A 27068-nucleotide genomic window follows, 5' to 3' on the forward strand; every position below is an offset into this window, starting at 1 on the left:
CGGCAGGGGGCGGGCCTGAGGTGACAGCGGCCAGAGACAACCGGAAATGTTCTCCGTCTCTAGTAACCAGTAAGGAGCAGCACGATGTCCTCCAGGAACCCTGGTTGTGAACTGGGTAAGACGGTGGATGATGAGTGCAGTAGTTTAAGGTCGTTTCTTTGGGAGTTGTAGTGCAGAGTTACTTTTGGTAAAATGGAAAGTAACGTTACTGAAGAGATTGCACATCTCCTGCCATTGTGTCAGGCTGTGTTCACACGTGACTGCAATGCTGCGGATCTGCAGGGTTGTACATTACCAGTGCAGTCACTCACACTGTTGTCCACTTTGAATCACCTGTTTGAATGGAGCTAAGCAGTGAGCGGACCACTAACTGTAGCACTGCCTACCATTGAAAACAATAGGCAGACGCCTGCCTGCGGAACTGGCGCAGTGTTCGCACCAAAATTCCAGCAGCGAGTTCCGCCATGTGAACGGGCCCAATTGTCATCCACAGAGGAAACTCTCCTGCAGTGCAGATTTTAATTCCACACCGTGTCCATTGCGGATTTACCCTTTCCAATGAAAATGGTGAAATAGGTGTCAAATCGGCAACATTTCTGCCACGAAATTTGCACCAAAAAAACACGGTCGTTGGTGTGGGGTCTCTGTACTGCAGAAAATCTGCAGCATTTCACATACTGTTAGACCATGTCTGCACGGGCCTGAAAATACAGAGGAAAAGTCTGCTGTTCCCCAGCAGATACCGCAATGTACCGTATGTACTACGTGCGGTTTTTGCTGTGGATTTCACCCTCTCCATTGCAAAAGGTGAACTCTATAGAGGAAAACCGCAATTCACGCTGCAGATCTCAGTTCCGCTCCAGGTCGATTCGCGCTGCAGTTTTTGCGCACAACATGTTGATGAGATTGACCACTTTGCTGGTATTGTACAACGCTGCATGAAAATCCTCAGCCTGAGAGTACCGTTACTGAAGAGATCACACCTCTACTGCCATCATAGAAAGTAACTTTACTGAGGAAATCACATACCTACTCCCATCATCCGAGTGCATGGAGCCAGTCACGGCCTGTTTACTCTCATTATCTCTGGGCTCGGGGTCACGCTGCCCTCCTCATGATGATCACATTCTGTACATTAGACCCCGGTGGGGGAGTTACCTTGTGACTGGTCAATGTGAATACTGTGGGTATGGTGAGCGTGGCCGTCTCATTACATGATTGAAATAGGATTCCCCAGGGGATCCGTCCTGATATAAGGGCTGAGGGGGGGGTTTGACCTCGAGGGTGTGGATCTTTTTTAACCCCGTGACTTTGCATATTTCAAGATCTTGGGTGGATCTCACGAGTAGTGGTCAATCAGCCGGCTGTCCTGAGACGAGCAGAGCAGATTCAGAGCCGTAGAACCGTGAAGAAGGACTGGCAGGTGAGAAGTGGGGACATCCCAGCAGGGGTAACCCCAGGGGGGCGCTAGTGACATTGATTAACCCTTTGTGTGTGAATCTCTTGTGTAGGCAGCCTGGCTGCTGAGAGCCGTCACCTGCATCGATCTCACCACCCTGTCTGGAGATGACACTCCTTCCAATGTCCACCGCCTCTGCTTCAAAGCCAAGCATCCCATCAGAGATGACCTCCTGCGGAGCATCAAGATGGACGACTCAGGTACGGAAACTACAGCCATACCATCTGTGTCTCAGTAGGAAGGCGGTATTCTGGTTAGATTCACCATGTCCACCGCACAGTGTTACGCCTCATGCACACGGCCTTGCCCGTATTGCGGCATGCAAACAGCACATCAGCAATATGCGGCCACCGGCGGTGTGCAAACTGCATCATAGGTGCGGACCCATTCACTTGAATGGGCCCGCAGTCTGGAAGGTCCGATGCACAACCTCACGGAAACACCACAGATTGCTTCCGTGGGGTTTCTCTCTGTGCCTCCACACTGCAAAAAAGTAGTGCATGCGCTACTTTTTTGCAGTGCAGACGGACCACAGACCTATTCAAGTTGAATGGGTCTGGGTCTGTCTGCTGAATCTGTATGGATGTTGCCCGTGCATTGGGGACTGCAAATTGCGGTCCCCAATACACGGAACAGCCGATCAACTGCCGTGTGCATGAGGCCTTATACTGAGATGAATAATCGGGAGCCACCGGGCCAGTGATGACGTGACATCGCAGCAGGTCTGGGAGAGGATTAAAGGGAACCTGTCATCACTTTTATGCTGCCCTCACTCACAGTTCAGCGGTGTGTCACTCATGAGCTAATAGTAAGTGGTTGCTGAGAACCAGCATCATATCCATTGCAGCCCAGGCCTGGAAAAGAGTCAAATCTACCTGAGAAGAGTCATGGTTAGTCCTAAGCTCCTGCTTTCCCTGTCCATCTGCTGATGACTGACCATCTTCTCCTTACTTTTCTCCCTAGGAGAGAACTGTCACTCATCAGCAGACGGTGGGAGAGCAGGAGCTTATGGATAAGGCTGGATTTACACGGGGTGATTCTGCAGCTGCCTGTCAGGACAGAAGCGGTCCTTCCCAACAGTCGCCTGCTCTATCAGTAAAGGAGACATTTACATGCAGCGATCTCCTTCACTGTTCCTCGTCCTCATACAGAATCATGGTTTCTGGGCACAAGATCTGCCGGCCAGAAGCCATGATCGGTGGTGTCTGCATGAACTACAGGATCACCTGAAGAACAAGTGAAATGCGATATGTTTACACGGGCAGATTGTTAGGAACGAACAGTCGTTCCTCATAATCTGGACCATTATTAGCTCGTGTAAATGCATCTTAAGGGCTCGTTCACACGACCGTGGTTTGGTTCCGCATCCGAGCCGCATTTTTTGTGGCTCGGGTGCAGCCCCATTCACTTTAATTGGGCCGCAAAAGATGCGGACAGCACTCTGTGGGCTGTCCGCATCCGTTGCTCCGTTCCGTGGCCCCACAAAAATTATGATTCGTGTCCTATAACTTGTCCGTTTTGCTGATAAGAATAGGCATTTCTATAAAGGGCCGTCCGTTTCACAAATTGCGGAAGGCACACAGTGTTTTGCGGAACTGCTATTTGTGGACCGCAAAATACAAAAACGTGAACAAGCCCTGACTCTGACTCTTCTCAGGTAGATTTGACACTTTCTAAGGCCTGTGATGCAATGATTATGATTAGGGATGAGCAAATTTCATGTTATGAAATTCGCTAGCGCTTCGTTTGGTGGTAACAGCAGAATTGCGTTTATGGATTCCGTTACCACGGACCATAATGCAACTCTATAATGGAATGTATAACGGAATGCCTTTAGAGCCATTCCGTTATTCATTCTGTCATAATAGAAGTCTAAGGCCTGCATAACGGAAACGGGACGGATCCATTTTGCAGCCCAAAGACTTCTATTATGCCGGAAGGAATAACGGAATGGCTCTAAAGGCATTCCGTTATACATTCCATTATAGAATTGCATTATGGTCCGTGGTAACGGAATCCATAAACGCAATTCTGCTGTTACCAAACGAAGCGCTAGCGAATTTCATAACATGAAATTCGCTCATCCCTAATTATGATGCTGGTTCTCGGGAACCACTTACCTTTAGCTCATGAATGACAAACCGCTGAAATCAGTGCATCTGTCCCTACTTTATGCCGCGCTCGGTGAGTTCAGGATAAAATTGATGACGGGTTCCCCCTTTAAATCTCGTCTAAAGTGAAAACTGAAGCAACTTTGCAAGCAGTTTAGATAAAAGATATCCTGTCGTTTAGTGTTTACAGCCCCTATGCAGACCTGTGTTACCATTGTAACACACTTATTAATCTACCAAATGTAAGTCACCGAGTAGGGGGGCAGATGCACAGGGACACATAGGTCTGCACAGGAGCTGTAAGCACTGAACAGGAGGAGACATATGAACAACTCTTTTTTATACAGATGCTCCATTTTACATATTCACTGCTTTGGGGCAATATAATGACATTAGAGTGGTCAGGTGAGGTAAGATTTTACTGCTCAGGTTGAGTGCGGGCATTGGGAGGGGTATGACTGTGCACTGTGAAGATCACTAGCTGCTACTTCTCTGGCATTTCTACTACCTGGTTGGGAATGTCTAATTTTTAACTTGTTTTCTGCAGATATTCTGACCGGCGCTGTGTGTGTCTATCCTGCGAGGGTAAAGGACACGGTGAAAGCACTGAAGGATGCTGGTTGTCACATACCGGTGGCATCAGGTAAGTGTCATGGAGGTGCAAGAAGGAGCCTCAGGTGTCTGCAGTGCTGTTGGTTGTGATAGAGATAATTGTGGTTTCTGTGGCGATGGTGGTTACAGTGTCGGTGATGGCAGGGCTGGTGTTAATTGTGGTGTCAGTGGGAGCAAGGCTGGTGGTAGTTGTGGTGTCGGTGATGGCACGGCTGGTGGTAGTTGTGGTGTCGGTGATGGCACGGCTGGTGGTAGTTGTGGTGTCGGTGGTGGCACGGCTGGTGGTAGTTGAGGTGTCGGTGGTGGCACGGCTGGTGGTAGTTGAGGTGTCAGTAATAGCAGGTGTGGTGGTAGCTGTAGTGTTGATAATGGCAGGGCTGGTGGTAGTTGTGGTGTCGGTAATAGCAGGTGTGGTGGTAGCTGTAGTGTTGATAATGGCAGGGCTGGTGGTAGTTGTGGTGTCGGTAATAGCAGGGGTGGTGGTAGCTGTAGTGTTGATAATGGCAGGGCTGGTGGTAGTTGTGGTGTCTGATGGCAGGGCTGTTGGTGGTTGCAGTATTGGAGATGGCAGGGCTGGTGGTGGTTACAATGTTGGTGAAGGCAGGGCTGGTGGTTGCCAGTGATGACAGGGCAGCAGGTAGTTGTAGTATCTGTAATGGCAGTGGCTGTTGTGGTGTCGGTTATATGTACAGCTCTGCATTGTATGTTTCACACACAGCTCTGCACTGTATGCTTTATGCAGTGCTGTGTGTGTGTGTGTGTGTGTGTGTGTATATACAGCTTTTTAAAGGTGGGCTGGTGTATATGCAGTGTAAATATGTGTATAAAGTATACAGTGCAGAGCTTTGTGTGTGTGTGTGTGTGTAGATAACATACGGGGCACAGCTGTGTATGTATCTAGCACACGGTGCAGAGCTGTGCATGTATCTAGCACACGGTGCAGAGCTGTGTATGTATCTAGCACGCGGTGCAGAGCTGTGTATGTATCTAGCACGCGGTGCAGAGCTGTGTATGTATCTAGCACGCGGTGCAGAGCTGTGTATGTATCTAGCACGCGGTGCAGAGCTGTGTATGTATCTAGCACGCGGTGCAGAGCTGTGTATGTATCTAGCACGCGGTGCAGAGCTGTGTATGTATCTAGCACACGGTGCAGAGCGGTGTATGTATCTAGCACACGGTGCAGAGCGGTGTATGTATCTAGCACACGGTGCAGAGCGGTGTATGTATCTAGCACACGGTGCAGAGCGGTGTATGTATCTAGCACACGGTGCAGAGCGGTGTATGTATCTAGCACACGGTGCAGAGCGGTGTATGTATCTAGCACACGGTGCAGAGCGGTGTATGTATCTAGCACCTGGTGCAGAGCGGTGTATGTATCTAGCACACGGTGCAGAGCGGTGTATGTATCTAGCACACGGTGCAGACCTGTGTATGTATCTAGCACACTGTGCAGACCTGTGTATGTATCTAGCACACTGTGCAGACCTGTGTATGTATCTAGCACACTGTGCAGAGCTGTGTATGTATCTAGCACACGGTGCAGAGCTGTGTATGTATCTAGCACACTGTGCAGAGCGGTGCATGTATCTAGCACACTGTGCAGAGCTGTGTATGTATCTAGCACACGGTGCAGAGCTGTGTATGTATCTAGCACACTGTGCAGAGCGGTGTATGTATCTAGCACACTGTGCAGAGCTGTGTACGTATCTAGCACACGGTGCAGAGCTGTGCACGTATCTAGCACACGGTGCAGAGCGGTGCACGTATCTAGCACACGGTACAGAGCGGTGCATGTATCTAGCATGCGGTGCAGAGCTGTGTATAGCAGCACAGTTGTGCGTTTCTCAGGTTCATGAAGCGCACATCTCTATCACCTGCTTATTAGGACATTGCCGTGACTCTCCTCTGGCAGCACAGCCTGGAGCCGGACTCCTCCCATACAGACTGATCACACGGGTACTAGGATCTCCCCAGGGGGAGTGTGTCCTTCTTCCATAGCACAATGGTGGAACTTAGCACGCCCTGCTCTGCAGAATTCTGCTAAAACATTTTGCGATATTTACTATTTTTCCACTACTCACTTTAGTTTTGAGAAGTGGGTGCGATCAGCCTGTTGAGCTGATTAAAAAGGGCTTGTCCAGAATATTACTATTGATGGCCTATCCTCAGGATAGGCTATGAACATCAGATTGGTGGGGGTCCGACACCCAGCCCCCCCGCAGATTATCTGTTATCGTGTAGTGGACAGAGCTGATAACTGCAGGGCTTCACCCTCTGAAGTGAATGGGCGCAGCGCTGCAGTAATCGGCTCTTTTCACTACACAAAGTATAATCTGCAGGGTGTCGGACCCCCGCAGATAGGCCATCAATAGTTCAATCCTGGACAACCTATTTAAGCCAGATTTATCACCTAAAACATTTTAAAATGTCTCAGAAATTCTCAGTCTTACAGAAAATGGAGCAACATGAGCGCAAGACAGAAGTGTTGGACTTAAAGGGAACCAGTCACCTGGATTTTGTGCATAGAGCTGGGGACATGGGCTGCTAGATGGCCGCTAGCACATCTGCAATACCCAGTCCCCACAGCTCTCTGCGCTTTTATTGTGTTAAAAAACCTTTTTGATCAATATGCAAATGAACCGGAGATGAGTCAAGCGGAAAGGAGCCCAGCACCGCCCCGCGTCCTCCGAATCTCCTTGCTGGCTGACGTCACAGAGCTGGAGCGCCGAAATCTCACGATGCGCGAGCTAGCGCATGCGCAGTTCGTTCCCTGTGCTGATGCCAGCACAGGGAATGAACATGCCGACACTGCGCATGCGCTAGCTCGCGCATCGCGAGATTTCGGCGCTCCAGCTCTGTGACGTCAGCCAGCAAGGAGGAGATTCTGAGGACGCGGGGCGGTGCTGGGCTCCTTTCCGCTTGACTCATCTCCGGACACAGGACACATATCGGGTCATTTGCATATTAATCAAAAAGTTTTTTTAACACAATAAAAGAGCAGAGAGCTGTGGGGACTGGGTACTGCAGATGAGCTAGTGGCCATCTAGCAGCCCATGTCCCCAGATCTATGCACTAAATCCAGGTGACAGGTTCCCTTTAAAGATGCACCAAATTTATCAAACATTGTGAAACATTTGATGAGTTTGGCAAACATTACAGCTAAAATGACTTGCAAATTTCTCCTCATGATAAATCTTCCCCACTGGGCATATAGTAGTAGACAGCAGGCATGCTTACTATACATTGGCTGGGCATAATCAACGTTTAACCTCGGACTGGAGGGTCACTTTAACCCTTAGACGACTGCAGAAGTCATCGATTTTAAATATGAAGCCTGCTTGCAAGCAAAGCGGGTGTGCCGTTGCCCCCAGGTTTCTGCTATTTCAGACAGCAGAGTTTGGTAAAAGTTTTTTTACAGTAGAAAGACTTCACAAAGTAATAACTTTGGCTCATAGGACCGAATACATTGTAATACTGTACGGAGTGCTCGCTCTGTACAGTATTCTAACAAAGTTTTATGCGAATCGACTTGCTGTGCCAATGAAGATCACTTATTCTAGTCTACTGGTGGGAAGGGGGGCTTAGAAAAAGTAATAAGTAAAAAAAAATGTTTTTAAAAATATTAAAAAAAAAATTTAAATTCAAATCGCCACCCTTTTCCCAGTATTAAGATAAAAATAAACTATAAAAAACGTATACATCACGGATATTGCTAATGCCAAAATGCCCAAACTATATACATTTAGGTCCATATATATTTGGACACTGACACAAATTTTGTTTTTATTACCTGTTTCTTAAAACATAAGTTAGGCTACTTTCACACTGGCGTTTTGGCTTTCCGTTTGTGAGATCCGTTTCAGGGCTCTCACAATTGGTCCAAAACGGATCAGTTTTGCCCTAATGCATTCTGAATAGAAAAGGATCCGCACAGAATGCATCAGTTTGCCTCCGTTCCGTCTCCATTCCGCTTTGGAGGCTAGTACCAAAACGTTGCTTGCAGCGTTTTGGTGTCCGTCTGACCAAACTGAGCCAAACGGATCCGTCCTGACACACAATGTAAGTCAATGGGGACGGATCCGTTTTCTATGACACAATCTGGCACAATAGAAAACGGATCCGTCTCCCATTGACTTTCAATGGTGTTCAAGACGGATCCGTCTTGACCATGTTAAAGGTAATACAAACGGATCCGTTCTTAACGGATGCATTATATGAACGGATCCGTCTGTGCAGATCCATGACAGATCCATGATAGATCCAACACGAGTGTTAAAGTAGCCTTATAGTTATATAATGGACATAGACATAAAACCCAGACTTTTAGGTTTCTTTGAGGGTATCCGCATTAAAATTCAGCTCCTTTACTTGTGACACCCTGTTTTTAAAGGGACCAAAAGTAATCGGACCATTGACTCAAAGGCTGTTTCATGGGCAGGTGTGGGCAATTCCTTTATTATTTCATTCTCAATTAAGCACATAAAAGGCCTGGAGTTGATCTGAGTTGTGGTGCTTGCATTTTGAAGATTTTGCTGAGAAGTAAACATGCGGTCAAAGGAGCTCCATGCAGGTGAAACAAGCCATGCTTTATCTGCGAAAACAGAAAAAACCCATCTGAGAAATTGCTACACTATATTAGGAGTGGCAAAATCTACAGTTTGGTACATCCTGAGAAAGAAAGCACTGGTGACCTCAACAATGCAAAAAGACCTGGACGCCCACGGAAGACAACAGTGGTGGATGATCGCAGAATAATTACCATGGTGAAGAGAAATCCCTTCACAACAGCCAACCAAGTGAACAACACTCTCCAGGATATAGGTGTATCAATATCCAAATCTACCATAAAGAGGAGACTGCATGAAAGTAATAAAAAGGGTTCACTGCACGGTGCAAGCCACTCATAAGCCTCAAGAATAGGAAGGCTAGATTGGACTTTGCTAAAAAAAAAAAACAGCACACTTCTGGAAGAACATTCTTTGGACAGATGAAACCAGGATCAACCTCTACCAGAATGATGGAAAGAAAAAAGTATGGCGAAGGCATGGTACAGCTCATCATCCAAAGCCTACCACATCATCTGTAAAACGCGGCGGAGGCAGTGTGATGGCTTTTGGGCATGCGTGGCTGCCAGTGGCACTGGGTCCCTAGTATTTATTGATGATGGGACACAGGACAGAAGCAGCCGGATGAATTCTGGGGTTTTCAGAGACATACTGTGTGCTCAAATCCAGCCAAACTGATTGGTCAGCGTTTCATAATACAGATGGACAATGACCCAAAACATAAAGCCAAAGCAACCCAGGAGTTTATTACAGCGAAGAAGTGGAATATTCTTGAATAGCCAAGTCAGTCACCTGATCTGAACCCAATAGAGCATTTCATTTGTTAAAGACTAAACTTCAGACAGAAAGGCCCAAAAACAAACAGCAACTGGAAACCGCTGCAGTAAAGGCCTGGCAGAGCATTAAGAAGGAGGAAACTCAGCGTCCGCGGATGTCCACGAGTTCAGTCATTGCCAACAAAGGGTTTTCAACCAAGTATTAGACATTAACATTTTATTTACAATTATTTAATTTGTCCTATTACTTTTGAGCTCCTGAAATGAAGGGATTGAGTTTAAAAAATCCTTTTAGTTCGTCACATTTTTATGCAATCATTTTGTTCAACTCACTGAATTAAAGCTAAAAGTCTGAACTTCAACTGCATCTGAATTGTTTTGTTCAAAATCCATTGTAGTAATGTACAGAACAAAAATTAGAAAAATGTTGTCTCTGTCCAAATATATATGGACCTAACTGTAAACGTGGCATCGTGGTAATTGTATTGACCCAGAGAATGAAGGTCATGGGTCAGTTTACCACATGGGAAACGCTGTAAAAACAAGACCTAAAACTGTGGTGGAATTTAATTTTTATTTTTATTTTTCCAATTCCACCCCTTTTGGAAAAAAAAATTCCAGCTTCCCACTACATCCTATGCAATATTAAATGGTGCCATTAAAAAGTAAAACTTGTCCCACAAAAAACAAGCCCTCACACTGCTACGTGAATGGAGAAATAAAAGAAATGATGGCTCTGGAAAGGCATGGAGTGGAAAAAGGAAAACCTGAAAACGAAAAATCCTCCGTGGCTCAGGGGTTTGACGTTAAATTGTGATGGTGGCAACTGGCACTTGTGCTTTGTGGTACTAGTACCTGAGATGTGTCGGTGGTAGTTGATGAGTCAGTGGTTGCAGTACTGGTGGTAGTTGAGATGTGTCGGTGGTATTTGAGGTGTATTGTGGTTGCAGTGCTGGCAGTAGTTGAGGTGTTGTCGATGGTTGTAGTGATGGTGGTAGTTGAGGAGTCTGTGGCTGTAGTGCTGATGGTTGAGGCGTGCCAGTGGTTGCAGTGCTGGCAGTGGTTGATGCATGTTACTGACTTCATTCCACAATGTGAGACTTTTGCGACTTTTTGAGGTTACTTGCTTAAAAAATAAGTAACTTTTTGCCTTTTTACAACACTCACTCCAGTTTTAAAATATATGTATGGGGGAGTGGCCGTGGTTAGCTATGTTAATGAGTTTCACTCCAGATTTATCACTTTTTTTTTAAAAGTTCCAAAATAAAATCAAAATCTCACTCCAGACAGAGGGTGGAGTAGGAAAACTGGAGGAGCTTTTCTAGACAAAAGTGCGACATGCAACATTTGCTAAATGAGGCATAAAATAGAAAAAGAACAAATGAGTCGTTATAGCCCAAATATGCACAGTATAGAATTCTTTATGCATAGTGTAAAATTCTTTATTAACACAGAAATTAATTAAAAAGATGAATAACATCAACAAGAAAAGTGCAGCGGTCCTGAGCATTTGTGACATACATACAGTTGCAAGAAAAAGTATGTGAACCCTTTGGAAAGCTACGGATTTCTGCACAAATTGGTCATAAAATGTGATCTGATCTTCATCTAAGTCACAACAATAGACCATCACAGTCTGCTTAAACTATAGAATTAAATGTTACCATGTTTTTATTGAACACACCATGTAAACATTCACAGTGCAGGTGGAAAAGGTATGTGAACCCTTGGATTTAATAACTGGTTGAACCTCCTTTGGCAGCAATAATTTCAACAAAACGTTTCCTGTAGTTGCAGATCAGACGTGCACAATGGTCAGGAGTAATTCTTGACCATTCCTCTTTACAGAACTGTTTCAGTTCAGCAATATTCTTGGGATGTCTGGTGTGAATCGCTTTCTTGAGGTCATGCCACAGCATCTCAATCGGGTTGAGGTCAGGACTCTGACTGGACCTCTCCAGAAGGCGTATTTTCTTCTGTTTAAGCCATTCTGTTGTTTATTTACTTCTATACTTTGGGTCGTTGTCCTGTGGCAACACCCATCTTCTGTTGAGCTTCAGCTGGTGGACAGATGGCCTTAAGTTCTCCTGCAAAATGTCTTGATAAACTTGGGAATAAATTTTTCCTTCGATGATAGCAATCTGTCCAGGCCCTGACGCAGCAAAGCCGCCCCAAACCATGATGCCCCCACCACCATACTTCACAGTTGGTATGAGGTTTTGATGTTGGTGTGCTGGTCCTCTTTTTCTCCACACATAGTGTTGTGTGTTTCTTCCAAACAACTCAACTTTGGTTTCATCTGTCCACAGAATATTTTGCCAGTACTGCTGTGGAACATCCAGGTGCTCTTGTGCAAACTGTAAACGTGCAGCAATGTTTTTTGGACAGCAGTGGCTTCCTCTGTGGTATCCTCCCATGAAATCCATTCTTGTTTATTGTTCTACCTATCGTAGATTCGCTAACAGGGATGTTAGCATATGCCAGAGACTTTTGTAAGTCTTTAGCTGACACTCTAGGATTCTTCTTCACCTCATTGAGCAGTCTGCGCTGTGCTCTTGCAGTCATCTTTACAGGACGGCCACTCCTAGGGAGAGTAGCAGCAGTGCTGAACTTTCTCCATTTATAGACAATTTGTCTTACCGTGGACTGATGAACAGCAAGGCTTTTGGAGATACTTTTATAACCCTTTCCAGCTTTATGCAAGTCAACCATTCTTAATCGTAGGTCTTCTGAGAGCTCTTTTGTGCTAGGCACCATTACATCAGGCAATGCTTCTTGTGAAAAGAAAACCCAGAACTGGTGTGTGTTTTTTTTTTTTTTTATAGGGCAGGGCAGCTGTAACCAACACCTCCAATCTCATCTATTGTTGTGACTTAGATAAAGATCATATCACATTTTATGACCAATTTGTGCAGAAATCCATATCATTCCAAAGGGTTCACATACTTTTTCTTTCAACTGTAAATAGTATATATGGTCTAGACATGTGTAGATTGCAGGTATAACAGCAAAGGTAAGTAATAAGAGACTTCAAATATCCACCTCATGTTAAATCCCCCCCCCCCTTTGTTTCCACAGTGGCTACAGGATTTCCTGCAGGTCAGACCCCCCTGAAAACTCGGCTGGAAGAGGTCAGGATGGCTGTGGACGATGGAGCCTCAGAGATTGACATAGTGATAAACAGGACCCTGGCACTGGCTGGACGTTGGAAAGGTGCTTCTTCTTGTCCTGTTTTTTGAATCTTTACTTGAAGGGGTTCACCGGGAATTAAGAAAATGAAAATACTTCATTATTACTTTATTATAAATATATTCCCAAATATCTTTCATTAATTATAATGGTGTCACGGCTGTGTCATGGTCTGGTGTTAGTGGACCGTGACACCGTGCATGCTTGTTGCTGGTGGCAACGTGTAATTTGTAGCATGTTTTGACACTTTACCTTTTAGGCTCCCTTCACACGTCCGCAAGTGTGGTCCGCAGCTCCGCAAGAAAATAGAGCATATCCTATTCTTTCAGATAAACAGATTTCCAGCACAAAGGGGATAAAATCTTGCATGTTCTTCATTGAAAATTCCAAACGTACACACGGTGCAGTGAAAGAGGTCCCTCCAAGTCCCTGGTCAGACCGACATGTTTCGAACCAGCCGGCTCTTAATCATCATGACTAAGAGCCTGCTGGCTCGAAACATGTCTGTCTGACCACGGACTTGGAGGGAACTCTTTCACTGCACCGTGTGATTACGTTTTATTTTTCCTGTTCAGAGGGTGAAGTTTCAGCCTTCCATGAGAAATGCTTCTGGCTGGTGTCCCCACGATAACAAACTGCTGTGTTTTGGATCCACCAGTCCATTTATGACTGCTCTGAACCACACAGCTGCAGGAAATGTTGTAATCAGAGCGGCTTTTCTCCTTAGAGTCTTGTGGCTTCCCCACTGATGTCTCAACACTGGAATAAAGCGCAGCACTCATGACAAGGACCTCCACTTAAATTTTCTTCTTAGGCCGCATTCACATCTGCACTGTGAACTCCGGCAGTCTGTTCCGGCACAGGAACAGACTGCCAGAGTTCACTGTATCCGGCATAGCCAGATACCACCATGCTCTGCTGGATCCCCATTCACTACAATGGGATCCGGTGGGGACCAACATGTATATGCCAGATACAGTGACCAGAGAAAAAAATGCTGCATGTAGTATTTTTTTTTTTTTTTGTCTGGCCATATGCCAGTGTATATGCCGGATACAGTTACCAAATTAGAGTGGCGGAGTTCATGACGCAGATGTGAACCTATTAGACTGCCAGATTTTATGCCTCATGATTGGTAATGAGCATTCCCAAATGCCCAATGAATGAGGAAGCGCTTGTTCATCGGGCAGTCCAGATCTTTCAGCATGCTGAAAGATTTGGATTTGACAGTCACAGATCACACTGTGTAATAGCGATCTGCCGCAGGCGCTCTGCTGTCCTGCATTGAGGATGAGCGATTCCCTCCTTATAATCGCTTGCAGCATCGGGGTGTCTAGAAATGAGATTAAGAATAAAAGAATAGGGCCCCCTCATGTCTAACTCATCTCTTTACTATAGGCTATGAGGTGAAGCTGCTGCTTTCTAACTTGGACTATGAAAAGTAGAGTAGGAATAACAAAATGTCAAGGGGCTTGTTAGAGACTCCCAGCAGGGGTTGGTCAACTGTGGCAACCTGCGGGAGGTCATCAAAATGTGTTTGGTGAGGGTCCAACACCTGGCACCCCGGTCGATGAGCTGTTTAAAGAGGCTGCAGCACATTGTTTAGCACTGTGCTTGATATTTCCGTCCAGCCCTATTCATTTTAATGAGACTGAGCTGTGCCTAGGCCATGTGACTGATTATTGTGACATCACTGGCCTTGGAAGAAGCTACGTGAGCCCTGTGGCCTCTTCAAACAGCTGATCAGAAGGGGTGCCAGGAGCTGGACCCCCACGGATCAGATATTAATGACCTGTACCCAGAGTTGTCTCACAAATAATGTTTTTTTTCCTGTCCACAACTTCACCACTGGGAACCGTAACATATCACAAGAACAGGGCTACCGTGGTCCCCGTTTCTCTTCACTGCATGACCATGGTGAGGAGTTTGGGTAGAGCTGTAGCTGAACATGTTTACTGTTGTTTCATTCAAAGTCTATACAACTGATGGTGACCATGGAGTACTGCTGATGCTCGACCGCAGAACCATTGAAACTTCTTCTCTGTGATGAAATAGGGCATGGGATCAAGGGTTTTCCTGATGGGATTACTCCTATAATTAAAGAACTGAACAGTTCCTGCTACTTTGTCTATCACTACTTGATCACAGTAGGCAGTGATGACATCAGAGTGGGATCTGATGATGTCATCATGGCAGTACAGCGCAAGGAGTGTCCCTTCCTGTACAACAGATGTGTATAGAAGGGGGAAGTTTCCTGTAGTGGTGACCTCACCCTTTACATCATTATCATGTTGTGATTACATTCATTGTCTGCGGCTACAGAAACATTGATGTAAGAATTGGGTTCGTGAATATGGGTGTCTCAACTTACTCTAACTGTGGACTGTTATGTGCCCTTCCTTCTCTCCATGCTTTTGGACAGACTTTTTGTGCTAATTTTGTGTCGGTCAGCAGACATTGGTATAGTCCTCATGAATTCATCATCTTTATGTCTTTCTCCCTAGAACTGTATGAGGAGATCCGAATGTTCCGTGAGGCATGTGGAGAGGCACATATGAAAACTATCCTTGGCACTGGAGAGCTCGGCTCCCTCACCAACGTATACAAGGCCAGCCTAGTTGCCATGATGGCAGGTATGTGCTGGCCTTTCTCTTCAACTCTTTTATTACAGAAACTAAACCAGTAGGGAACATCATGGACCATGAAGAAGGGAAAGGTGGCATGATGGAACCCAGAATAACAACTAACAGGACGTGATCACCCCTGGTCTGTTTGCGTTAGGGTCACTCTCATACGGGTCATGGCCAGTCTCTTGTAACACCAATCTATTGTAACACTGATGTCTCTGAGGTGCACATAATAGAACAGTTTGGGCTTACTCATCGAGAGATGGCTGTGCGCTCTTAAAAGATGGGATCAGGAGACAGGCTCATTGACTATCTGTTGAGGTCGTTTTCAGCGCAAGGGGAGACACCTTGTTTAATTGTCACTAGGACATATCAAAAGTTTTTAACAGTACAGAGACACTATATGGTATTAGCCCAAGCAAAAAATCCATCACAGCCATGACTTTAAATGACTGTACCACCCTCAAGGAGGCTGTGGAAGAGGAGAAAAAAAGGCGCTCATGGAATCAACATCACTGCTATTCACGTGTCTGGTATTCAAGGGAAAGGGGCAGAGCTCAAGACCAGACACATGGAAGGAGATGTTACAGTTATTGGGGAAAAAACTGAACTCTCAATTTAATTATAGACAACCCCTGAATAAATCCATGACGATCCATAATCCGGCACAGAAGGTTGGTCGCAGTTCCTTATTCTGTACACCAGGTGGCGATGGCTTTCTTAGTTTGTTGCTGCTGTGCGGGATTTCATCATTCCGATCTCCACATGTCTATAGAGCTGAGGGCTGGAGCCTTGAAAGTGCTTCCATTCAGGTCTAATGACGTCTGTGTGGTTATCACAATAGGCTGGAAAGCTTCTGAAGTCGTCACTTGTCTATCCAGTTCTGTATTGTCCATCGATGAGATGGATTTATCCAACGGCTGTGATGTGACTAATGATTTCAACCAACCATTGACGAATTGACAGGTATAATGCCATCTGTCATGTTACTATAATTTATGGGTCATAATAGTTATAGGGGTTGACCAGGCCCATCAATTTTTTTCATTTTAATGGACTATGGTAGAAAAAAAATGAAGAGAAGTCCTATTTACCTTTCGATGCTGGATGGTAATGTGAGTTCGAAATATTTTATGTCGTAATCAGCCAATAGGAAGTATGTTATGTATGAGGCTAAAATACCTGTCCGCTTCTCAATGCTCTGATCCACTCCATCAGTGCAGCCATGATGTGTCCATATATCTCGGACACCACTGCAGCCAATCGCTGGTCTCCACAGCATATGATCACTGAGGCCAGAGGTTGGTTGTCATGGTCATGTCAAGTGTACGGGCACATTATCACTGCAGCCGATCAAACAAACCCCAGTGACGAGGATTGGAGAGATGGCAGAGTGGCAGGTAAGTATATATTTTTTTTTTTTATTGATAATTTGGCCAACGGTTTAAGATTAAAAGTTCCACGTACAATGTAAATGGATGATAACGGGGTGCGATAGACCGCACTCAACTGTCCTAAAGTCAGCCTTTGCCCAATGTGTAATGGGTTTGGGTTCCTCAACTGTCCTACAGACAGCCTATGCCAAGTGGGAATTGGCTGATAACAAAGAGCAGTAGGTTGTGTCCAAAATAACTGATAACAGGAAAAAAGATTGTATTCCCCCGCACAGGACATGAAGATATGATAGACTAAAGTAGATTGCTTTATTGTTGTATCTGATGAAGACCTAGCTCCATCTTTCTTCCTTCTAGACTATGGTGAGTAAATAAGAAGCAACATAATCAGGTATGTTCTCCTCTTAGTAAATAGGAGAACATGAGGCAATGAGAAAATCCATGCTGATGGTAACAGGTAGATTAGGATGATGAGGATAAAACTGTGCGGTAGATGAGGGTGATGACTGGTATGTAATAGTAACGACTGAAATGGGCTCAGGATAGTAACAGGTAGATGCAATTGAGAATGATGATGGGTTGGTGAAGACAGAGTGATAGGTATATTATGGTGGCAGGTAGGTTATAATGATATTGAAAGTATAGATGATGGGGAGGAGGGTGATGATGGATAGATGGTGAGTGTGATGACTGATAGATGATGGGTTGATGATTATGTCAAGCAGAGAAGTTTGATAATGGACAGATGAGGATGATAACGTGTAGATGATCATAATGTTGTGTAGATGATGAGCATGATGACAAATAATGATGATGGGTAGGACATATTAGTAAGATGATGGTTAGGTGAGTTGATGATGATGATTGGTAGATGATAACAGGTAGATAATTATGTTGGCTTAATGATGATTATAGGATAATGACAGGTTGAAAGTGAGAGGTTTAGGGTGCTGGGTTGATGATGAGCATGATTAGCAGTATGGGATGATGAGGAGGATAGGTTGATGAAAACAGCTGGTGATGATGAGCTGAATATAAGAAAGGGTTGAGGATGATGGCTTGATGACAGATTGATGGTGATAAGGATGTGTTGACGATCATGATGATGATGGGTTGATGATGACAGGTAGGTTTTCAAGATGATCTGTTAAGAATGATAACAGGTAAATGGTGAGGATTGATGAGGATGATAGCAGATACATGATGATGGATTGATAATGGGTAGATGAGGATGACATTTTGATAATGATCAGTGTAGATGATATCAGATATGTGATGATGGAAATGATATGTTGATAAGAGCTTGATGAGGGTGATGGTTAGATTGACCCTATTATATTCTTCTGGCTGAGGGTTTGCAGCCTTGTGGCTAGAATTCTCCCATTGTATCTCTATATAATGTATATATGAATGCAGGTTAATCCGACCATGTCTGCATATTTGCGTTCCTTCTACCATTGTGATATGACCATTGTTTTCTAATGGTTTTTGATAGGGGCTCCTTGTAAGATCAGCTATGGCTTCTAATGTAAGACTTTAATCTCCTCTCGTTACCACAAAGTCTAAAAAAGATTTTGCGAATTGAATAATAATTTGATCGGTTAATCTTTGAAGGTAGTAATTTTATTGCGCCCTCTCCACCGTCTCGCCGATGAATGGAGCTGCATTTAATAACCATTATCCATTATCCTGTAATTAAGACTCCCTGTAACGAATCACGAGGACAATGCAAAAATACATAGAACATTTCTTTAATGAACTGGAAAATGTTCATCTTGTTCGGAGCGGTAATGAGTTGCTGAATAGTCATTAAATTCACGGGAGAATCGGGCGCGATGGATTCTAAAGCTTCATCCATTAGAATTAACATTTCAGCTTCTATTTTTATCAACAGCTGATTAAAAGTCATTCTGTTTGACCAAATTGATTAGAAGCCGTACACAGGGGCAGCTGTTGTGTAATGGAAGCGCCAGTCATTGTCTGCCGCTAATTACATGTGTGTGGGGGAGACAGCTACACCCCTCAATGTGCCCAGCAATTAACCCAGTATGTCATCTCTCAAAGATGTCAAAGTACTGCAGTACGTGGGAGATGGGCACCAAAATCCAGCCACCCCTCGCTATGCTGGGGCAGGATGAGTAATATACAGTGAGGAACAGAAGTATTTGAACACCCTGCGAATTTGCAAGTTCTCCCACTTAGAAATCATGGAGGGGTCTGAAATTCACATTGTAGGTTAGGTGCATTCCCACTCTGAGAGAGAGAATTAAAAAAAATAGGAAATCACATTGTATGATTTTTAAAGAATGTATTTGTCTTGCACTGCTGAACATAAGTATTTGAACGTGGAAGGTAGGTAAAAGATGCGCGGCACTCGCCAAGGTCGAGTCTTCAATAGAGCTTTATTGCTGACTAGCAGGGTAGCATCAGCTGCACAGGCTGGGGAGCGGGACGGCCCAGGTGTGGACAGCCGGTGACGGCCGTTTCGTGCAGGATCGCGCTTCCTCGGACCGCTACTGACGTACAAGCGCACCGACGTGCATTTAAGGGCGACCGTAGGTAATCACCATGACGACCATCGACGCTCCCCAGGTGCGCGCTGTAAGAGATACAGAAAGGGAGCATTGCAACATTACGTACATGCCACAGGGCACTAAAGCAACATAAAGCAACACATTATCAAATACTGGAGGAGACAAATTACATTAGCGTACAGGCAAGTGCTAGAAAGTACAAGGAGATGCAACTCTAGGTGATGTATAAATGCTATTTCCCTTACACTAAATGAAGCTGAGGGCTATGCCCCTATCAGGGAGTGGGGGCACGGGGAGGGAAATTTATTTAATGCCCTACTGTATTGGGAAGCCAGAACAAGGGGAGGAACGTGGAACGCAATCACAAAGGGCAACGGACAAGAGTATTATGGCATGATCAGTGAACACTAGCAAAACCCCTTGGTATCCTGACACAAGGGAGCGACAGGACATTAGAAAAAGACAGCCATGTCATTTTTGTCGTTCAGGCCTTGTGGTCCCATGGCACCCGTTCTGATGATCCATCGAGCCTCCCGCTGCAGCAAAAGGCGGTGGCGATCCCCACCCCGTGGGATGGGTCCCACCGCCTCAATCCCAGCAAAAGAGAGGCTGGATGGATCACCATTGTGGGCCGAACGGACATGGTCGATCAGGCGGGGTGAACCTCGACCTGTCCTAATTGAACCAAGATGCTCCCGTATTCGCTCAAACAGGGGCCTAATGGTTTGTAAGTATTTGAACACCTGAGAAAATCAGTGTTAATATTTGGTACAGAAGCCTTTGTTTGCAATTACAGAGGTCAAACGTTTCCTGTAGTTCTTGACCAGGCTTGCACACACTGCAACAGGGACTTTGGCCCACTCCTCCATACAGATCTCCTCTAGATCTGTCAGGTTTCGGGGCTGTTGCTGAGCAACACGGAGTTTCAGCTCCCTCCAAAGATGTTCTATTGGATTTAGGTCTGGAGACTGGCTAGGCCACTCCAGAACCTTGACAGCTCTTTGGTCTTGCCCATGGTAGCAGTTGGCATCTGACTGACTGTGGGGTGGACAGGGGTCTTTAAAGAGCTCAGACAGGTGCTACTAAGTTAGATTAATGAGTGGAGTAGAGGTGGACTTTTTAAGGCACAGTAACAGATCTTTGAGAGCCAGAATTCTTGCTGTTTCTCAGGTGTTCAAATACTTATGTTCAGCAGTGCAAGACAAATTCTTTAAAAATCATACAATATGATTTCCTGAATTTGTTTTTTAAATTGTCTCTGAGTGGGAATTTTCAGACCCCTCCATGATTTCTAAGTGGGAGAACTTGCAAAATCGCATGGTGTTCAAATACTTCTGTTCCTCACCGTAGCAAGGGTTGAAAAATACGCCAGTCCACCTCATAATGCTGCAGGGCTAATCCGGAGGGAGGAAAATCATACCCACAAGAAAGGAAACCATTGTCCTCATTTTAGGAGAAAATTTTATTCTAGAATAAATCCTTGAAGTAGTGACCATGTCCATTGTCTAGGGACTGCTATTACAGTAGCTCCATAATGTGACTGCTCTTACAGTAAAGAGCTCCATAGTGTGACTGCTCTTACACTAGAGGATCCATAGTGTGACTGCTCTTACAGTGGAGATTCCATAGTGTGACTGCTCTTACAGTAGAGGGGTCCATAGTGTGACTGCTCTTACAGTAGAGAGGTCCATAGTGTGACTGCTCTTACAGTAGAGGGGTCCATAGTGTGACTGCTCTTACAGTAGAGGTTCCATAGTATTACTGCTCTTACAGTAGAGGGTCCATAGTGTGACTGCTCTTACAGTAGAGGTTCCATAGTCCTGACTGCTCTTACAGTTGAGGGGTCCATAGTGTGACTGCTCTTGCAATAGAAGGTCCATAGTGTGACTGCTCTTACAGTAGAGGGGTCCATAGTGTGACGGCTCTTACAGTAGAGGATCCATAGTGTGACTGCTCTTACACTAGAGGTTCCATAGTGCGACTGTTCTTACAGTAGAGGGGTCCATAGTGTGACTGATCTTACAGTAGAGGTTCCATAGTGTGACTGCTCTTACAGCAGAGGGTCCATAGTGTGACTGCTCTTACAGTAGAGGTTCCATAGTGTGACTGCTCTTACATTAGAGGGGTCCATAGTGTGACTGCTCTTACACTAGAGGTCCATAGTGTGACTGCTCTTACACTAGAGGGGTCCATAGTGTGACTGCTCTTACAGTAGAGGGTCCATAGTGTGACTGCTCTTACAGTAGAGGGTCCATAGTGTGACTGCTCTTACAGTAGAGGGGTCCATAGTGTGACTGCTCTTACAGTAGATGGGTCCATAGTGTGACGGCTCTTACAGTAGAGGGGTCCATAGTGTGACTGCTCTTACACTAGAGGTTCCATAGTGTGACGGCTCTTACAGTAGAGGGGTCCATAGTGTGACTGCTCTTACACTAGAGGTTCCATAGTGTGACGGCTCTTACAGTAGAGGGGTCCATAGTGTGACTGCTCTTACACTATAGGTTCCATAGTGTGACGGCTCGTACATAAGAGGGCTTCATATTGTTACTGCTCTTACAGTAGACAAGTTAGACACATTTCCTCTGGTGCCAGCTTTACATTTCATGTAGATCCATATCTGCACACCTTTCCCCCCACTTCAGCCTAGGACTCCAACCTCATAGAAATCCATTGGATAAACATTGTTGCTAAGAGATAAGCCATGTTTAATGCCCTCCTTGGTGTTGTGTTTGATGCCATCTCTGGTTGGTTGACCTTCTATATAAACCCTGTATGCTGATGGCTCATGTCACCTTGGGTCTCCATATTAAACTTTAAGACACCGACATAGAGAAAATATAAAGTTTTCCTCTATTTCAGGATCTGACTTCATTAAGACGTCGACAGGGAAGGAGTCTGTCAATGCTACTTACCCGGTGGCCTTGGTAATGGTGCGGGCGATCCGGGATTTCTACTGGAAAACCGGCATCAAGGTGAATGGTGTATTGGATGTTGTCTGTACCTACTGCAGAATGGAGTGACCTGAGATTGGAAGACCTGTCATTCTTTCTCCTGGACATGTCTGTTTTGTGCAGTCATGAAGTTGATTTTCATCACCCTGAGGTTGAATTGTCCCATGTGAGCATGGTTGTAAGCGACGTCATCTCTGCCATCAGCCACCATTGATGATCGCCTGCACAGCAATGACAGTTGCAGAGTTGCACAGCAGTGCTTTTAACTGCTGTGGGCCCCATAACCTCACTGTTACCTCAGTGCTGCAATTTCTGCCTTACACAAATATTCCACAGCAAAATACTGTAGTCCACATCACAATATCTGCTTTCTTGGGATGATGAGTGTTAAAGGGACCTGGACATATTCCCATCTTCACCCCTCTGATATGAGCATCGGAGCATTTCATGGTCCAATGATCTCCCTTGCCCTGCGCTGTATATTGCAGGGCGCAAGGGCTTCTTTGTTTACTTTGGCACACTGCTTGGCGGAGGCTTGTGCCCAGCAGTGTTTCCCGTGACGTTACCGGCTCTGAAGGGCGGGCTTTAGCGCTGTCCTAGCTGTTATACAGACTAGCACAGCGCCAAAGCCTGCCCATTAGTGCCAGTAAAGTCACTGGGCTCTCTGCTAGGCAGAAGCCTCCGCCTAGCAGTCCCCATGGAGAGCCTGGTTTGTCACCGTATCTAAAAAAAAAATGCCTTTGCTCTGCGCGATTCAGCGCAGGGCAAAGGAGAGCATCGGAGCATGAACTGCTCTAATGCTCATATCAGAGGGTCCGGACGGGTGAAGATTAGGATATGTCCCCTCTTAAAACAAAAAGTTTCCCTGCCTGGCCACCTCCTTTATAAAGCTAAACTGGCCACTTTTACATACGTTACCACTAGGGATGAGCCAATCGACTTTGCATGAAACATCCGAAGTCGATTCGCATAAAACTTCAATAGAATACTGTACGGAGCGAGCTCTCCGTACAGTATTAGACTGTATTGGCTCCTATGGGCCGAAGTTATTACTTAGAAGTCTCGCGAGACTTTGGGTAATAACTTCAAAAATAATTTCTACTGTAAAAAAACTTTTACCGAACTGCATTTACCTGCTTATCTATACACGAGATGATATCATTACAGGCTGGATTAGAATAACAGATAAGACAGGATTCACCATTCGCAATAGGTGATTGTCAAAGCTCATCTATTCTTTACAATGCCCTCTGCACAGGGCACAGAGCATGCCTAGAAAACTCTCCCATAGAAGTCAACGAGGTCCCCTCCTGACCATTGTGTCTATGGACCATGGGGCTGCCATAAAGCAATTTCCTTAATGCCTTCTAACAACTCGGGCAAGATGGCCGCCCCTTCTAATCGTGTTCAGAGATTACAATAAATACATCTGCATTCCGAAATTAAAATGGCATTTATCATGTAGAGCAGGGGTGGGCAATTATTTTTTCGATGGGGCCACATGAGAAACTGAAAATATTTTGGAGGGCCGGGCCAAAAGGCTAAACTCAATACTGCATAAAATCAATTGTATTTCTTTATAAAAAGCAGTAAATATCATTGTTGGACAACTGGTACGAGTACTTGTTATAGTTAAACAATGAAAAAGTGAGGTTGCCTTACAAGAAAAAAATTTAAATTTATTAAACAAAATTTCCCAAAACAATGAACATTTTTCACTATTTGTGACTCATATTAGTGAAAGCCATTGTCCCCCTGTGAATCCAGCCATTGTCCCCTGTGAATCCAGCCATTGTCCCCTGTGAATCCAGCCATTGTCCCCATGTGAATCCAGCCATTGTCCCCATGTGAATCCAGCCATTGTCCCCTGTGAATCCAGCCATTGTCCCCTGTGAATCCAGCCATTGTCCCCCTGTGAATCCAGCCATTGTCCCCTGTGAATCCAGCCATTGTCCCCCTGTGAATCCAGCCATTGTCCCCCTGTGAATCCAGCCATTGTCCCCCTGTGAATCCAGCAATTGTCCCACTGTGAATCCAGCCATTGTCCCCTGTGAATCCAGCCATTGTCCCCTGTGAATCCAGCCATTGTCCCCTTGTGTACAGAACACCCCCCCGGCCCCCCCATCATATACAGAACACCCCCCCCCCCCTTACAATAGTACACACCCCTCCCCCCCCCCTTGCCTTTAGAAACGTAATGCTCAGAGATGATCAGCCATGTGTTAGTCACACTGACTACACACAGCACAGGGGGAGGCGGCCGCAGCTTCATGCTTGTCGGCTCTGTGACTGTCAGTGTCAGACAGTCACAGCCGATACTATGAGAGCCGCGGGCGCTGCGCTGTTACAGAGAAGGGAATAATTGCGGCCGGCCGGGTCCCGGGTACGGCTCGCACGAGGCACCCCCCCCCCCTGCTGTGTCTTACCTAGACAGTACTGCCGCTGACGCTGCCTCCCTGCCACCGCGCCATGCCACACGCAGCACGCCGAGTCGGAAGTCCTCTTCATTCGCGGAGGAGGGGTATCGTTGCTTGGCACGCCTCTGGCTCCGCCCGGGGGCCGGATTAAAAGGTCCGCCGGGCCGTATACGGCCCGCGGGCCGTAGTTTGCCCAGGTCTGATGTAGAGGAAGTTAATACAAGGCACTTACTAATGTATTGTTATTATCCATATGTCTCCTTTGCTGGCTGGATTCATTTTTCCATTATAAATTGCTCAATTCCATGGTTTCGACCACCCTGCAATCCAGCAGCAGTGGTCATGCTTGCTCACTGTAGGAAAAAGCGCCTGCCTCTCTGGTGGCCTGAACTGTGGAAGATCACATAGGTTGGTGCTTTTTTTCAATAGTGTGCAAGCACGACCACCACTTCTGGATTACAGGGTGGTCGCAACCATGGAAACGAGCAGTGTATAATATGATGAAAAATGAATCCAACCAGCATAGGAAGCAATATAGACAATCACAATACATTAGTCAGTGCCTTGTATTAACTTCCTCTACATAATAAATGCTATTTGCTGAAGTGAGACAACCCCTTTAAGTATCCTTTATCAACCATAAACCTGACCCCCTTATGGCTCCACGTTTGTTGCGCCTGTGTACCGTGAGAACAATGCTGCATTACATAACGCCAGACACTGCTCCCTGCCCGCTGCTGCTCTCAATTTCATGAATGTTGTCTATTAGGTTGGATTCAAACCTGCTGGAGGGATCCGTAGTGCAAAGGAAGCACTGGTCTGGCTGTCGTTGATTAAGGAAGAATTGGGTGATGACTGGCTGACACCCCACCTGTTCCGCATTGGGGCCAGTACTCTGTTAAGTGATATTGAGAGACAGGTGAGTGTGACAGGTTGCGCTAGGATGAGACTGCCAACTCAAGGATAGGAGTGATAGTCTGTGCACTGGTATATGTGGGTGCTATAGACATAACTTGTAATAAATATTATTAGGGTGTATGAGTATCAGGATCTTATTGAGGTTGCTATGTTATGAGTGCCTCATCTTCTAACAGACCTGTAAATTCTGTTACAGATTTATCATCATGTGACTGGACGTTACGCTGCCCACCATGACCTACCAATGGCCTGAGACCTTCTTATCCTAGTAAATCTCACCTCAAAAGTTTCTTCCCATTTTAGATGAAAGATGTGACTGCAAGCTTTCCCTCCCATGAAGATGATAAGCTTGAAGGATGCAGGGGCACAATGCTCCGTTCTTCAGTCTGCTCCACATGGAGCTTCCCATATTGTCATTCTATTACTGTCAGCCTCCACTATTTTCAATGCCCCATTTACTTGGGGGCTCCACCTTCTACTTGGAGAGGTAAGGCCAGACTACAGCTGGAGGCATTACCAGGGAGACTGACCCTTCAGGTCCTCTGGCACAGAAGTATGAGGCATCTGCTGCAGATGGGGGACTCCCATGTGTATCCAAAACATGCCATGAACTCTGAATAAATGTATAATCTCTGTCCCATTCTGCCTTGTATGTTAATGTTTCATTCTTTGTCTGGTATTGGAACTCTTCCATGCAGCAGAGCTGACACAGCGGAACAGTCTATGTTCACAAAGATTGGCATCAGAATAATGAACAGATTCTTGTAGATGTCCTGTGATAATCTCTGGAGCTGGTGAAACACTGGTAGACTCCAGTATCTAACATCACGTTACAATCCAGCTATCTGCATCTGACCTGTTTAATCCATGCACAGGAGACATTACACCACGCAACAAAAAAACACTTCATCTGCTACTGGGCAAAAACCATTTGTCCTATAGTAAATCGAGTGTGCTGATTACAAATCCGAAGTCAGAATTGTTGTGACACGTCACAAAATTTTGCTATGCATAAGTGTGCCTAAATGAGCACTTGGGAAGCATTGAAGAATTTTGAACAGAACGAGTTTTACTCCAACAATTACCTGATCTACATCAGAGTTTGCGTAGTACACAGTGTATGAAAATGTAATGAAATAACAAAATTTCCAAAAGTCTCATTTTTCAGTTTAAAAGTCGTACTTGAGCAAGGCCCAGTGCTGTTAAAAGTGCTTCAGGCATCTGCTTTTGCGTTTGTGAACGGTCATATTTTCCCGCTGCAAAAACCAGCAGTAGTCCCCCATCATGTTGGGATTCCAGCGGCCTTGATACCTGTTCTCCATTGTAGAAATATCTTTATGGAACCGCTCCCCATGTTCGTCACTTACATGTCCCAAATTGGGTGGGAAAAAGTTGAGATGGGAATGTAAGAAATGCACTTTCAATGACATTCGGCAGCCAAGTTGTTCATATGCTGTAAGCATGTTGTCTACTAATTCAGCATAGTTTACAGCTCGCCTGTTCCCAAGGAAGTTC

At 45.4% G+C, this 27068-nt stretch overlaps 1 protein-coding gene across 1 annotated transcript; it reads left to right on the forward strand.

Moving 5' to 3' along the window:
* DERA (deoxyribose-phosphate aldolase) lies at nt 1–26189 on the forward strand. Its single transcript, XM_040435261.1, has 9 exons — nt 1–115; nt 1326–1423; nt 1512–1659; nt 4118–4213; nt 12602–12736; nt 15217–15345; nt 22127–22239; nt 25405–25554; nt 25750–26189. The coding sequence occupies exons 1-9, from the start codon at nt 85–87 to the stop codon at nt 25804–25806; spliced, it is 957 nt and encodes a 318-aa protein (XP_040291195.1). The 5' UTR covers nt 1–84; the 3' UTR covers nt 25807–26189.
* Nucleotides 26190–27068: the final 879 nt, after the last annotated feature.

This window comes from Bufo bufo, chromosome 1 (assembly GCF_905171765.1).
Source record: "Bufo bufo chromosome 1, aBufBuf1.1, whole genome shotgun sequence".
Classification (NCBI taxonomy): domain Eukaryota; kingdom Metazoa; phylum Chordata; class Amphibia; order Anura; family Bufonidae; genus Bufo; species Bufo bufo.

What these genes read in the sequence shown, in the direction of transcription:
- DERA (XM_040435261.1), top strand. Translation starts at nt 85, where the DNA reads ATGTCCTCCAGGAACCCTGGTTGTGAACTGG. An exon ending in CCGTGAAGAAGGACTGGCAG is followed by an intron (nt 1,424 to 1,511) that starts GTGAGAAGTGGG and finishes TCTCTTGTGTAG; the next exon opens with GCAGCCTGGCTGCTGAGAGC. An exon ending in ACTGGAAAACCGGCATCAAG is followed by an intron (nt 22,240 to 25,404) that starts GTGAATGGTGTA and finishes GTTGTCTATTAG; the next exon opens with GTTGGATTCAAACCTGCTGG.